At 47.7% G+C, this 15000-nt stretch overlaps 1 protein-coding gene across 2 annotated transcripts in view; it reads right to left on the reverse strand.

The window, feature by feature from the left end:
* cacna1ab (calcium channel, voltage-dependent, P/Q type, alpha 1A subunit, b) overlaps positions 1-15000 on the reverse strand; it is a 111298-nt gene that overhangs the window by 34726 nt on the left and 61572 nt on the right. For both annotated transcript variants that reach the window (XM_035520778.1, XM_035520780.1), the window contains 13 exons: positions 14981-15000; positions 14456-14523; positions 13914-14020; positions 12051-12183; positions 10977-11407; positions 10505-10806; positions 10120-10255; positions 9812-9941; positions 8960-9019; positions 8696-8802; positions 2243-2254; positions 192-291; positions 1-44 (listed from right to left, as the gene is read on the reverse strand). The exon at positions 1-44 is cut by the window's left edge and continues 117 nt beyond it; the exon at positions 14981-15000 is cut by the window's right edge and continues 98 nt beyond it. In XM_035520778.1, coding sequence (XP_035376671.1) covers positions 1-44; positions 192-291; positions 2243-2254; positions 8696-8802; positions 8960-9019; positions 9812-9941; positions 10120-10255; positions 10505-10806; positions 10977-11407; positions 12051-12183; positions 13914-14020; positions 14456-14523; positions 14981-15000 — 1650 coding nt within the window. The remainder of the gene's footprint in view (positions 45-191; positions 292-2242; positions 2255-8695; positions 8803-8959; positions 9020-9811; positions 9942-10119; positions 10256-10504; positions 10807-10976; positions 11408-12050; positions 12184-13913; positions 14021-14455; positions 14524-14980) is intronic.

Consider the following 15000-nt stretch of genomic DNA (forward strand, 5'->3'; position numbering starts at 1 on the left):
TTCAGCACGTTCTTCAGAGAGTTCACCACGCAGTCGAACACCGCCTGGAAACAGAGGAAAGGACTGTCGTCCAAGGTCACAGTGGCTTTGCCAAAACCGAGTTCCCAGCGGGGCGCCTACAACCCCGAGACCGAGGTGAGGCTTCTCACGCGGGACTCGTGCGACTCGCGGGCCCGTGAGTGGATGTCTACCTTTAGTTTAGGCAGTCGCTTGATGGTCTTGAGGGGTCTGAGGACCCGTAGCACTCGGAGAGACTTGATGGTGCTGAAGTCTTTCCCCTTACTGCTACCCCTGCGGGACAGAGGTCAGAAGGTCACGGGTGGTGTAGCAGGGGAGGAGTGCGCCCTGGCGCAGTGAGGGCTCACTCATACACCATGACCCCCAGCACTGCGCTTTTCCCACGCAGACTTGCGGGGTTTTCCTTTCTGTTTCTTCCCACATTTAACATCTTATTTACACCATTTCTTCCTTCCGATGTAGACCTTAACATTTATAAATCCACGTCCCCCCCTGCCGCCCCCCCCCCCCCCCCCCATACACACACACACATTTCTTTGGCATTCCAAAAGCAGAGCATATTCTGACTGTCATTAACAGACTATCAGGCATTTCCTAAGCATTGTTAATGGACTGTCAGGCATTTCCTGCTCATTGTTAACAGACTGTCAGGCATTTCCTAGCGCAATGCCAAGCCAAGCCTCTTTCTTTCTTTCTGTTAGAGTGTTTGGGGATGAAGGTTTGGGGGGTTGAAGGATGGGGGTTTGTGGGGTGTTAATGGTGCCAGGGGTCTGTGTGGGGTACAGAAGGGCAGCTGGTTTGTGTCCCACTGTGTCTTGCAAAAGCAGCTCAACCCAGGAGACCAAAGGAGTGTTTGGACGCATCTTAAATTCACCAAGGAAAAAGTGCTCGGTAGGTCATGACAAAATATGTCTTTTTGAAAAATGATAAAACGTTGTTATTATTATTTTGAACGCTTCAGAGCCTCAAACAAACGGTGACGACTGTGGCAGGTCAACTTTTTAAACACCCGCGATATACTCAGTCAAGCTGCCATGTTGGCTGTTACTGTTTGGACCGAATACCTCAGTCATGTATTCCAGTAAAATAAGTCACACCACTAACGTGTTTCAAGCACACTTAGAATATGTTTTGAAAAGGCCTATATGAAAACTATCGTGATTCGACAGCATTAGTCTACCTTACTCACACTGACTTCCACCTTTGCTGTTTTCTGGTTTTAGAGGGTGAACGTCTAACGTTTCTTCGGACAGAATGGCTAAGTTAGCAGAGATGGACCCACAGATAACACATGAGAAAAGCACATGAGAAAAGCTTCTGTTGCAGTGATTTTGGACAATTTTAATTAACTGTAAATCACTCAGCGGGGCTTATGTTAGCACTTGCGTCTACTGCTTCTATTAAAATATTGAAAATAATATATAAAACCAACTATTATAGTTGACCAAATTGGCAGTAGCCTATTAAGCTTCATCTGAGAGCGCTCTTGCTTTGCGAAGCTTTCTTTCTCAGTGAAGCGCTGACTGACTCTCTGCGCTAACACTTACGCCATTTTCTGCCCTCTTATGCTGTAACGGGGCGGTGCACTCTCTTTTGAAGAGGTGGATGTCTCTTCTTTAAATTCGTTTTCTTTTCAGATTAGTGGGAAGGTATTCTGAAAGGGTCCTCCTAAAACTTACAAAAATCAATCTATGCTTAATTCCTTTAAAAAACATATTTTGAATACATATACTTCATTTAAGTATTCTGTATATGTACTGCCATTACTAGTATTCCATTACCCAAGCCTGCAGGTCATGAGTATATATGTGTGTGTGTGTGTGTGTGTGTGTGTGTAAGACCCTGCCTAGTGTGTGTATGTTTCCTACTAAGTACAGACCGTTTCATGACAGATGGACTGAGTTGGTGCCATGGCAACATGCCAGTTTATCAATAATCAATCCCTTACTCCCTCCTGACTGAGCTCTGATGGAGTGTGTGGACTACAATATATAAGAGTGTGTGTGTGTGTGTGTGTGTGTGTGTGTGTGTGTGTGTGTAGTTCATCATTACACAGCACGCATTCCAGAGCCAGGAAGAGGCATATATGGCAGGCAGAAGGTGAGAGAAGACAGAGAGCAGGACAGAAGAAGGGATGGTGGAATGTGGAGAAAAGAAAGAAAGAGAGAGAAGCCATCTCCTGAGCCAAACGGTTGCCGTGCGACAGGAAGAAGGGAAACGTTACCCAATGGTGCTCCTGTTCAGGGTACCACAGCGGAGACAGAGAGAGGATCAGAGACAGACAGAGAATTACACAAGCACATACACACACACGCACACACACACACACACACACACATGCACACACACACGCACACACACACGCACACACACACACACACACACACACATAGAAAAGAGGGGGGGAAAGAAAGACAAAAAGTAACAGTAGCAACAGGACAGAGGAAAGACTTGCTAAGGATAAACGTCGCTATGGGCAACAGAGAGGAGCGATGGTAGAGGTGAGTCCGGACTGGACGTTTCAGGCCAGACACACCCTGCCCCTACAACACACATATTAAAGCCTTAAACCGGGACCTGACTACACACCCACAAAAACTGCTCTGCTGTGTCCACTAGCAAAGAAACATAAATGTATAAAAATACTGTTAAATTAATCTCTGCAGTTAATTATACACTGAGCTTCTGGAATCGATTAAGATATCAGTTAAAAAAATGTGTATTATTATTAGTATTTAGTGTGTGATTACAGTAAGGCTCATTAGTAAGGCTAATTAAATTGGGGCGGACACATACCAGCAGACACACAGCTGTGCAGTGTAAGGGTGAGTTACAGCCGCCTTCTCTAAACTAACATACAAACATGCCTGCATCTTCGAGAGCTCAGATCGCAAGAAAAGAGACAGAACCTGCATACAGACCTGCTGCCAGAATCACAGGAGAAAACATGGGAATTATGGGAATTAGCATTAAGTTGGGGAAGTGAAAGCATCCTACCGGGGTCTGCACGCGCACTCACCTGAATCGTGCACGCACGCACACACACACACACTCACACACACATATACACACACACACACACACACACACGCGCGCACATGCACACACATGCACACAGTAAGTGTGCACTCCACTCTGTTCTAATCAATACTGCACGACTCCTCCTGTCTGACATATGGATTGGGACAGTCCCACACAGCAGCGGAGAGCTTTGTTGCCCAGCCAATTTCAGGAACACACACCCACACACACACACATACACCCACACACACACACACACACAGACAGACGCACACACAGCATTCCTAATTACTGAGGCACGCTGCCACACTCTGAGCCAGAATGGAAGTGCAATTCAGAGCAATTACAGTTGAGCCAAGATGTCTGCAGCCCCGAAGCCGCCTCGAGATGGCAGTGTGTCACAGGAAGAGTAAGAGTGACTGGTAAGGTGTATGGTTCAGTAAGCAGAACACAGCACGTAGCGCTGAGCGACATGCAACGGCTCTCTCTTTAGGGGTCCTTCTGAAACAGGAAGATTCCACGTGTGCGTACATTTGTTGTTTGTTGAGTTGCACGCGGCTCCCCTGGCATGTTCAGCCATGTGAATGGACCTCAGCAAGGTTCACTTTTCTAATGCACTCGGAGTTGAGCTTTTCTTGTGTGCCTTCTAAAAACTGCTGGCAAAATAACTACTCAGATTGCTTCAAATGCGTGGCGTGCTCTTTAACAACATTCCGATATCTTTGCCCTTGGCTGTCCTAATTGTGATGAAATCTTAATTTCTATCTTTCTTTCTTTTCTTTTTTTTTTTTTTACTGGAGAGCTAATTTAGCATTAGCAAGGACCATATCTTGGGTCTTTTGGAGAAGGGAAGAGCCCTGAAACGTGAGATACAGACAGGCAGGCAGACAAAACCCGAGCGAAGAGCATGCGTCGCATCTTATGGTAGCTTTCTCTTCTCTTCCCTCCCTCCCTTGGCTGTATGTGAGGGCGACTCTGCTCCTCGGGGCGTATCTGTACGCGCCTCTCTGTATCTGTGTTAGGCTCCATCGCACTCAGCAAATGTGGGCCTCACTGACAGCCTGGCGATTCAAGAACAGAGACGGGGGAGGCGAGGCGAAGGAAAGGAAAGACAAAGATGGATTTGAAGGGAGGCGCAGACCAAAAAGAATGCAAGGCCTGAGATCCTACAGGAAGAGGAGAGTGAGGATGGAGCAAATGATCTGGAGGGCGAGAGATGAGGAAGAACGGGAAAGCTAGGTGGAATAACTGGAATGACTGGAGGACACAAACCCATCAGCCCATGTGTGTGGCGGCTTCTCGCATAGCCACTCCCGGCAACACACATGCTACCTCCACCTGTGTGGGTGTAGACCACCTACAACCTGGTTCTACCCACCTCCACCTGTGTGCGTGTAGACCACCTACAACCTGGTTCTACCCACCTCCACCTGTGTGGGTGTAGACCACCTACAACCTGGTTCTACCCACCTCCGCCTGTGTGGGTGTAGACCACCTACAACCCGGTTCTACCCACCTCCGCCTGTGTGGGTGTAGACCACCTACAACCCGGTTCTACCCACCTCCGCCTGTGTGGGTGTAGACCACCTACAACCTAGGTCTACCCACCTCCGCCTGTGTGGGTGTAGACCACCTACAACCTGGTTCTACCAACCTCCACCTGTGTGGGTGTAGACCACCTACAACCTGGTTCTACCCACCTCCACCTGTGTTGGTGTAGACCACATACAACCTGGTTCTACCGACCTCCACCTGTGTGGGTGTAGACCACCTACAACCTGGTTCTACCCACCTCCACCTGTGTGGGTGTAGACCACCTACAACCTGGTTCTACCAACCTCCACCTGTGTGGGTGTAGACCACCTACAACCTGGTTCTACCCACCTCCACCTGTGTTGGTGTAGACCACATACAACCTGGTTCTACCGACCTCCACCTGTGTGGGTGTAGACCACCTACAACCTGGTTCTACCCACCTCCACCTGTGTGCGTGTAGACCACCTACAACCTGGTTCTACCGACCTCCACCTGTGTGGGTGTAGACCACCTACAACCTGGTTCTACCCACCTCCACCTGTGTGGGTGTAGACCACCTACAACCTGGTTCTACCCACCTCCATCTGTGTGGGTGTAGACCACCTACAAGCTGGTTCTACCCACCTCCACCTGTGTGGGTGTAGACCACCTACAACATGCTTCTACCCACCTCCACCTGTGTGGGTGTAGCTCAGTGGTTAAGACACTCGACTATTCCAAGCCTCGCTGCTGCCTAGCTGCCACTGTTGGGCCCCTGAGCGAGACCCTTAACGCCCAGTTGCTCAAGTTGTACTCAGTCATAATCGTAAGTCGCTTTGGATAAACGTGTCAGCTAAAAGACCTCCGCCTATAGGAGAGCTATGCAATATTCGAATATTCATATATTCAAATATTCATATTGAAATATTTGCTGCATCTTGTCAGCCTCTTACCTACTCAGTTTGTTTTAAGTGACAATTTGGGATCACCTCTTGTACTCTTCTCCTAAAGTCTGGATTATCATAAATAAGATGCGATCACAAAGTTTTACCTCATCAAGATGTTCGAGACAGGACTACCCAAGTCCCGAGAGTCTACCCTCAGCAGGACTTTTATCCCTTAAGCGCAAGGCCATTCCGTCATTCCGGGGAGTATCACGTTGGGTAGGTGAACAAAAGCTTTTTACCGGCAGAGGGCTCGTTCCTTTATTTTTCTGACCGCTTGTCATCTATGGCTGATGTTGTTCAAAATCTACGTGTTTTCACTGGTTTTTCTTCTTTCAAATGAAATCTTTCAAAGAATGAATATTTACCGGTAAACCGATTTATCTATGACCAATCTGTTGCATTCTGTATTCCGAAATCCGGTTTTAAAAACGTAAAGCCTTCACTTTAAATATGTCACAACACACTTTGGTGTAAATAACTCCTCTTTTAGCCAAACTCAAATCTGACCTTTGTCCCATATTTCACTTTAGTGGGCAGGTCAGATGCCTTCACACAAACGCGCTACCAAGGATCTCGGACCTGCTTCGGTGCCTTCCTGTCCTCGCTAAATCTTTTCAAAGCAGATTGACAAGTTAATTACAAGCTTTATCTGGGGCAGAAAAGTACCCAGTATGCGTAGAGGACTCTTTCAAATACATAAAACAACAGGAGGTTCGACGACACCGAATGCTACCTTATGTTTTGTTATTAGGCAACTAATTTGCAAATTAATCTGGTTTATTGGATCCAGACTCCAGACTGGTGTGAAGTAGAATCCAGATCTTGCAAGACATCTTGCCTGCATGCTTTAGCCGCTTGTTTACTGATCCAGACAATACAACACATGTTGAACCCCCTGGTTCTAGCCAGACTTAAAATTTGGATCCAGTTACGAATGAAAAGAGGCTCTTTTTTCAGAGCCAGATTTGCAATAACAATTCAGTTTTTTTCCTGATAAATTAGACCCAAATTCTACAATCTGGTAGCAAAAAAATTAATAACCAAATTTAGCAACTTGTATATTTACAACTCCAGCAAGTTGCACTAAACAGTTTTCACCAACAACGTTACTTTCAAACTCCCCACTTTGCTCCTGACCTCTTGATGAAGTGCTCAGTGGATTATCTCTCAGAAATGTCACCCAGCTCTAGAGGATACATGCCCTATGCCTACTCCTTGCGCTGCTTTAGATAAGGTAACGGCTGACAGCATCTTACAGAGAGTAAATGACAACACCTCCTGTGCTCGATCGAGTTTAATACAATCTTAAGGTATTAGGTAAAATCTTCAATTATATATCTAGGTAGGGCCAAGATATGTTCGTTCTATTCTAATGCTGATAAAATGTATCTAAACTAACAGGTACACATGCACGCACATACACACACATACACACACACACGCACGCACACCCACACGCACACACCAAAACACACACACACAGACACACCCACACACACATGCATACACTTGCACACACACACACCCACACCCACACACACACACACACACACACACACACACACACACCACCAGACACACACACAAATTCATGAAAAAACAACACTTCTCAGTAAGGCATCAGCTTCCTGCAGTAAGTGTTAAACTGCTTTTGCTAAACCAAGTTCCTCACTCTTATGTCTACGTTTCTAAGCCCACAGGCAAAGTTCAAGATTTTGCTGTGGTAGGAAGCATGTTGGAGGGAAAGTGCAGTAGCATCGTTTTAGATCACCGCACCATTAACGATAATAAACCCGGATAGCCCGTTTGTTGCCGGGGAGACAGGCTTTCCGCAGGTAGCTGATGGTGATAAAAAGTTTGAAACATTCCATGCCAGTGTTGCTTGAGCACCAACATGCCCCGCCCCTCACCTCCTATGGCCCCTCCCCCCGGGCGTGCAGAGGAAAGAGAGCACGGTACCTGCAGCAAGGCGGGGCTCTGGCCACTCCACACGGAACACACCTGGGCACTAAAGGGCTATAGGTGCCTGGAGGCCACTCCCATACTGGGCCCCACCGAGATGGGGCCTCATATAACCCTTTCCGCAGGGAGGTGGGAGGTGGGAGGTTAGGGGAGGGGTGGGGAGTGAGCTAGGTGCCGATGAAGACAGAGGAGGAAGGACCTCCTCTTCGGCCTCTGTCTCAGTTTACAGACCATTACGTGTATAAGATTTGCCCAGTGGATAAACCCAACCGAAACTCCTAGACAGGAGTTAATAAAGAGCTAGAGAGAGAGACACCGAATGGCCATAATGAACACATCAGGCTTCCTCTGCACCCAGAAGAAACTGTGTCTGGAGTTACAAATCAGACTAAAGACTAATCTGTTGTTGTTTGGTTGTTTGTTAATGTGTATACACAACAAGGGCCAAGAGAAACATACAGACACACAGACACGGCGAGGTGGCATGAAAGACAACATAAAAGCTCGGAGTCAGTAAGTGTGGGAGGAAGAGTGAGGGAGAGTGTGGAAGATAAAAAAGAGAGGAACGAGGGAACTGAAAAGAAAACAAATAAGGAAAAAGAAAACCGACGAGGGACTTAATCCCAGAACAAGAGGCAGTGCCCCGAGGTGTGTGTGGGTGTGTGGGTGTGGGGGGGGGGGGTGTGGGGGGGTGCATGTGGGTGTGTGTGTGGGGGGGTGCATGTGGGTATGTGGGTGTGTGTGGGTGCGTGTGTGGGTGCGTGTGTGGGGGGGTGCGGGTGGGTGTGGGTGGGGGGGTTTGGGGGGCTGCGTGTGGGTATGTGGGTGTGTGTGGGTGCGTGTGTGGGTGCGTGTGTGGGGGGGTGCGTGTGGGTATGTGGGTGTGTGTGGGTGCGTGTGTGTGGGGTGCGTGTGGGTATGTGGGTGTGTGTGGGTGCGTGTGTGGGGGTGTGGGGGTGGGTGTGTGTGTGGGGGGGTGGGGGGGGGTTGTGTGTGTGGGGGTGTGTGAGAGAGAGAGTTTGGTAGGAAAGACTATCAGAGTTATTGTGGTTAATGACTTTTGACTCTAAACTACTGAAAGAGAGAGAGAAGAAGGAAACAACTGAGTGTTGGACTGAAAAAAGATTTGTTAGAGCTTCACGGTGGCAGTAGAGGGCAGCAGAGTAACAGAGGGGTAGGAGGGGCAGCAAGCGGCATGGTGGGGCAGATCAGGGGTGTAAAGGGGCACTTACGTGAAGGCAAAGGCTACCAGGGCACCACTAACCACTATAAAGTCCAGAAAGTTCCACAGGTCACGGAAATAGGCACCCTCGTGAAGAACCAAACCCAGCACCACCATCTACAACACAGAGAAGAGAAATGAACACACACACACACACACACACACACACACACACACACACACACACAAACCCAGCACCACTATCTACAAACACAGAGAAGAGTAAATGAACACAAACACATACATACATACACACTTTTGCAAGCACCTTTACCTTGATCAACATCTCAAAAGTGAACACACCAGTGAAGACGTAGTCAAAGTATCGAAGGACCTGTGAAACACATGGCCTTCCATAGTCACTACAAGCACAAGCATTTACACACATATTACACAGGTATCAGAAACACCTTCTACGTGTGCGGGGAAGATGCTACAACCTGCTGCCAGCAACGGTTTGTACTCACCAACCTCCAACTTGTCAACCGCAACAGGCTGTTTTTAACCTGTTGCCTGGATATGGAACCCCACCCACAGACCACACCCACCTAAAATGTGTGTAACCAGTAATCATTACCTACACGCAGATGGGAAACTGTGTTCTATGGGAGGGGGACGTGGCTATCAGTCTAATGTAATATGAGTGATGTCTTTGTTTCTTGTTTTATAGCGCATAACACGTCACGGCTACACACAAACAAAGAGTTATTGTTTTCATCCATGTTATCCTTGGTAACACTACTGATAACATTGGCTTTTGGTTTTTTGGAAACGTTAACATTACCAGTGAATATGTGGGTGTGGCTTGCTGGCAGAGAAGGAGTCTCCTCAACAATTAATTCAAATTATTTAAATATATTTTTCCACACATCCCTGCAACTCTGTTTAAACACACAATGTTTCTAAAGTTGTTTACAATATGTTTGTACATTTTTGGGTTACGCTCAAGGTTAAATTACGTGAAAGAAAGACCATGGGAAATGTGGTTGTGCAATCAGACGCTGACCAGCGATGGGCTACAATTTGAGATTATATAGCTTTAGTATGTGTGAACTGTGTGTGTTTGCACAGGTGGGTGTCTTTCTGTGTGTCTGTGTGTGTGTATGTGTGTGCACTTTGCTCTCACATTGTTCTGTGGTGATTCGGGCCAGACGGGATCTTCAGCTGCCAGAGCAATGCTGCTCATGGCAATTACAGAGAGAATACACATCTCAAAGTAGCGCAGAGTTAGGATGTAATGGCAGCATTTACGGAACCTGAAAGACAGACACACGCGCACATTTTTTGTTTAACAGTAAACCAATACACCCCAAAGGGGTTGGTTGTGCAGGCTGCTTATAACAACAGGAACTCAAAAACAACACATACACCCACAGACAGCAGTCAAAACTTTCACACACACACACATTCGCCCTTTTGTTCTCACACACTCACGGGTTTGTGGGAGAGAGGATGAAGCAGGAGCTAAACGGGGGGATTGGTTTCGGTCCATCTTCGTCATCCTTCGCAGTCTCGTCCCCCTCCTTCTTTTCGTCCTCTTTGGCTGGTTCGGTGTTGGCATTCTTATTCACTGCGCGCATACACACACACACACACACACACACACACACACACACACACTTAGTTATCCACCATTAACCATCACAGGCACAGAAGTAGAAGTTCTACACGATTAACCAATACATGCACACCCATATCCACCATAATAACCATAATTTCACACACACACACACACACACACACACACACACACACACACACACACACACACACACACACACACACACACACACCCTCACTCCCGACCCTGTGACCTCACCCTGTAGCTGGGCATTGAGAGAGGGGTACATGGGAGGCATGTCTATGGCAGTGTACTGTGTCTTGACTGGGCTCTTCATCGGGTCTGTGAGGATGAGGGTGCTCTCCTGTAGCTCTCGCCCGCGCAGGTTCAGCAGGTTATTGGTCTGCTCCGGGTCGCGGTACGGGTCGTGAAGGAGTCGCACAGGGTCATGGAGGGCCAGTCTGCTGGCGTTCCTCAGGTTATCCAGATCCTCACTGTGCTGGCTGTTCGCGTACGAGGGGACCTGCAGCACTGGACAAGCAGTGCACACAACACCCTCCCTGAGAGAGAGAGAGAGAGAGAGAGAGAGAGACGAACGAAAAGAGAGAGGGAGACAGAGAGGGAGGAGTGTGTGAAAACAAGTGGGAGAAAGGCGTAGTAAATTGCACAGGTACCGTCATCTAATAACAACGCACACATGCGCACGCGCAGACACACGCTTGCGACTCACTTCCTCGAACAATTTTGGCAGCTGCGGTCCCTACTCCCTTGCCCGTCTCCATGGTTGCTGTGGCGATGCCTCCTCTGCCTCCTCTCCTGGACCTCATCCGTGTGTCCGCCCGCCCTCGCCCCTCGGTTGCGGTGGCTCCCACCCCGCTCCGCCCCGTCCTCCTCCCTGTGTCTGTGGGGGTGGTGTCGAGAGCACCTGCGCTGGCTCGCCTCCACCCCGTCGTCCCTGCAGTCGGGGCGGTGCAGGCCCAGCCGGGTGGAGTGGAGGTGGGGCTGGTAGCAGGGCGGGCGGTTCAGGCGGTCGTCGGGTCTCTGCGGGCCGGCCTCACCCGGCCGGGGCTTGTTGGTGTTGTTGTTGCGGTTCTCCTGAGCGTTGACCACCAGGGGGCGGTCTAGGTGAGTTTTCATGTCAGCATGGTTGCGGTAGTTCATCTGCGGGTAGACAGAAGAAGAAAGTCTTGTTATTGCAAGAGAAAATATCGACATGATCGCTCTGATACCTTTTCTATGTACAAGACGACGGGAGTATCGCAAGTACGCCTGGTTACTGAAAATCTGTTTTGATGACCCTTTTTGATTTAGGAGCTAGATGCGTGTAAAAAACAGCCCATCCTCACGTAAGTCGTCATAAATAAGTGAAGATGCTAAATGCATTTCTTAATTACACTGAACAACAAAACCTCTTTTCGGGGTTTCGGTTCACTGCCGACTGCCGACTTTACCAACATTCGGGGACGTTTTGAATCGCCGTTTCGTTGCCGATCGTGCTCCTTATGGCCATCGTTTGATAGGAAAATGGCTGTGGTCCCCAGAGAACTATGGCTGAATCAACAGTGGTGCTCCTAAGAGTTCAGACAATATTGCACGGTGTGCTACATGACACACACACACCACAGGATCATAACACAAAATGTTGGGCAGTCACGTAACGTTTTCTTGCTGACACGCCGACATGAGATGGAACTCGGCAGAGGGCCGAGGCTTTCATTGCCGTCCCAACTGAAAACGTGATTCCAGCACGCTAACTCTGAGTGGGGAAAGCATCCCAGATCAAAGGTCACAGGGCGTCCCTGACCTTCCAGTGGTCATCCACGTCCAGCTCGTTGTAGAGCGCCTCCCTGCTGTTCATCAGGTGGTGCCGACGGATCTCGCTGGTGCGCTGCTCCCACACTGACTTCGGTGCCTTTGAGTTCTTCTGCTGCTCCTTACTGAGACACACACACACACCAAAGATATAAAACAGTCACCAGCTAGGATCTCAACTTTTCCCACATCTTCATACGTTTCAGACAACTCATTTTTTTCCTCAGAAAATTGTTTGTTGGAATGATTTGTAATGTTCTGCAAATTTATTAAAGATAAAAGACTGAAATATCTCATGTGCATGAGCATTCAGACCCTTTGTTCTGACATAAGTAACCGAGCGCTGGCGAATCCTGGTGCATTCTGTCTGTGGGCCTTGAAATGGTTGTAGCACCACTACGGACTTAAAACCGACTTCAATACAAATTCCATAGTGTTTTTTGGGTTGGTTTTTTTTTACCCTCAGTTATGTGCTCAAGCATGAAATAGCTGAGCCTAAAAATGCCACAGCAAGCAGAAGCGTGATGACAGTCACTTGGGTAACAAGTTCTGGTGTAATACTAAGCAGAAAAAAATAAATAAAAGTGCGAATTTTGTGGAAGAACGGGTACGCTTAGCGTGTTTATGTTCAACTGTGTCCTGGTGTGATCTGATCACACAATATCCAGACATAAACATGCATTACAACCAGTGGTGGATAAAGTATCCAGATTTGGGTACAGAAAAGGACAGATATGCTCGGCGGGATATAACCCACGTGGAAATGTAAAACCTATCACTCGAGTAAAAGTCCTTTACTTAGACATGTGCTTGAGTACTTGGTTTTAAAGGTGCTAAAATAACATTTTTGTTTCAATTTTAAATAAAAAATGTAACTACTGTGCATTATAGTTCTAATTATTTTAATGATCAATATCTTTCAAGGACACGCTGGTGGCTGTTTTAAAAAACAGGATACAGGTTACTTGCTGACAGGCACAGAACCCTCCACTGCCAAAGCTACGTCAGATCCAGATGTGGCGGCCGTACGGCTACGCCCCCTCACATCTGCAGCGGTGGGATGGGTCAAGCACTCAGCCAATGAAACGCTTTTCTGAGTCACTGCTTCATTGTAAACGTGCATGGTATTTTTATTTTTTTGTGCGCGTGTAGTTTTTTTTAAACAATCCCATTCCCTCCCTCCGCACGGCTACCGAGTAACGTACTGACGTACTGCAGAAAGGGTTGCACTGGATAGCAGGAACAGGACAGATTTCACCACTGGCCCTAATTAAGTGCAACACGTGCAGTTATGACAGGACCAGGGTGACTTGCTGGGCTCGGTTCCAGGGTGGCAGGGTGCACAGTGAGCCGGTGTTAGGCGGTTGTCCTGTGACGTTTCCAGGCCGGGTGACTCTTAGCAGAGTGTTGGAGGTTCGTCACCTCAGACAGCAGTCGCAGGTACAGCCGTGTCTTTAGTATCACAGCGCGCTAAGATGACAGGCTAAGCTAAGCTAAGCTAAAACCATTACGATGTCTTTAGCTCTGGATCATATAGCATTAAGTGCTTTAATGCATAAACAGAACTGTCAGATGGGTTGACAATCTGCTATTAATGTGTGATTAAGACTCATTTGCATATTTACGTGTATTCATGAAGGCCTGGATGTCAGAGGTGTCTTGTAAGGGAGCATGTCTGTTCACTTACACTCATAAATATTCAGACTTCATGGGTGTGTTAAGAGTGCAGATGTGTGTGTGTCCAAATGAGCGTGTGGATACAGTGCATGTATGTGCAGGCTCCTAAATGGGGTGGAGAGAGAGCGCGCGTGCGTGTGTGTGTGCGTGCGTGCGTGCGAGCGCGTGTGTCACTCACGCTGCGATGGAGAGGTTGGCAGCAGAGAGAGGGCTGACCTCGGCCACCTCTTTGGCTTTTTGCAGAGCCATCTTCTGTGAAGCAGCCTCTTCTTCCTCCTGTTCATCCTGACACACACACACACACACACACACACACACACACACACACACACAAAGGTCACACACAGCCACTGAATCCTGGATACTCACACCAATTCACATACAGAACACACACACACGCACGTGCGCACACACACACACACACACACACACACACACACAAAGGTCACATACAGGCATACACACAGGTCACATACGGATCCATATAGGGACTCTCGCGCTCACACACTCACGCACACAGATGCCGAAAGGTCACTCACAACTCCCACAAAGGCCACATATACATACATACACAGACACACAAAGGTCACACACAGCCACTGAGGCCTGGATACTCAAACCAATTCGCATACAGAGCACACACGCACGCACGTGCACGTGCACACACACACACACACACACACACACACACACACACACACACACTAGCCCGTCTAGTACCTTGGTGAGTTCCTGAGCATTGGCCAGGTTGTCCACAGCAATGGCCAAGAAAACATTCAGCAGAGTGTCTGTGTATCCGTGGGTTAAGTGTCTGTGAACTCACATGGCCCACAGGAACTCAGGGACAGTAGGTACATACAATGGACTATACAATGGATCTGTACATTCTGTAGATTGTGTACATATATACTCAACCATATACATTGTACATTGTGTATATAATCATAATATACATATATTGTACATACATTGTTAATATATTTTTGTACATACATAGAATATATATTTATCTGTATATATATTTTTTTCTCTATGCACCCCTGGTTCTCTTCCTCAGTTTGGACAGAGCACTCTCCACCATTTCACTGCGTGTTGTACTGTGTATGACTATGTATGTGACAAATAAACCAAACTTGAACTTGAAAGGTAGGGTAACGTTTCACCATATTACCTCCTTATATTACCACTTGTGTGGATAAATGTGTTTGTGTGTGTGTGTGTGCTCTGTTAAACTGTTAAGGATACAGTTTCCAAATAGTGTGAGT

Source organism: Electrophorus electricus, chromosome 21 (assembly GCF_013358815.1).
Source record: "Electrophorus electricus isolate fEleEle1 chromosome 21, fEleEle1.pri, whole genome shotgun sequence".
In the NCBI taxonomy this organism is placed as follows: domain Eukaryota; kingdom Metazoa; phylum Chordata; class Actinopteri; order Gymnotiformes; family Gymnotidae; genus Electrophorus; species Electrophorus electricus.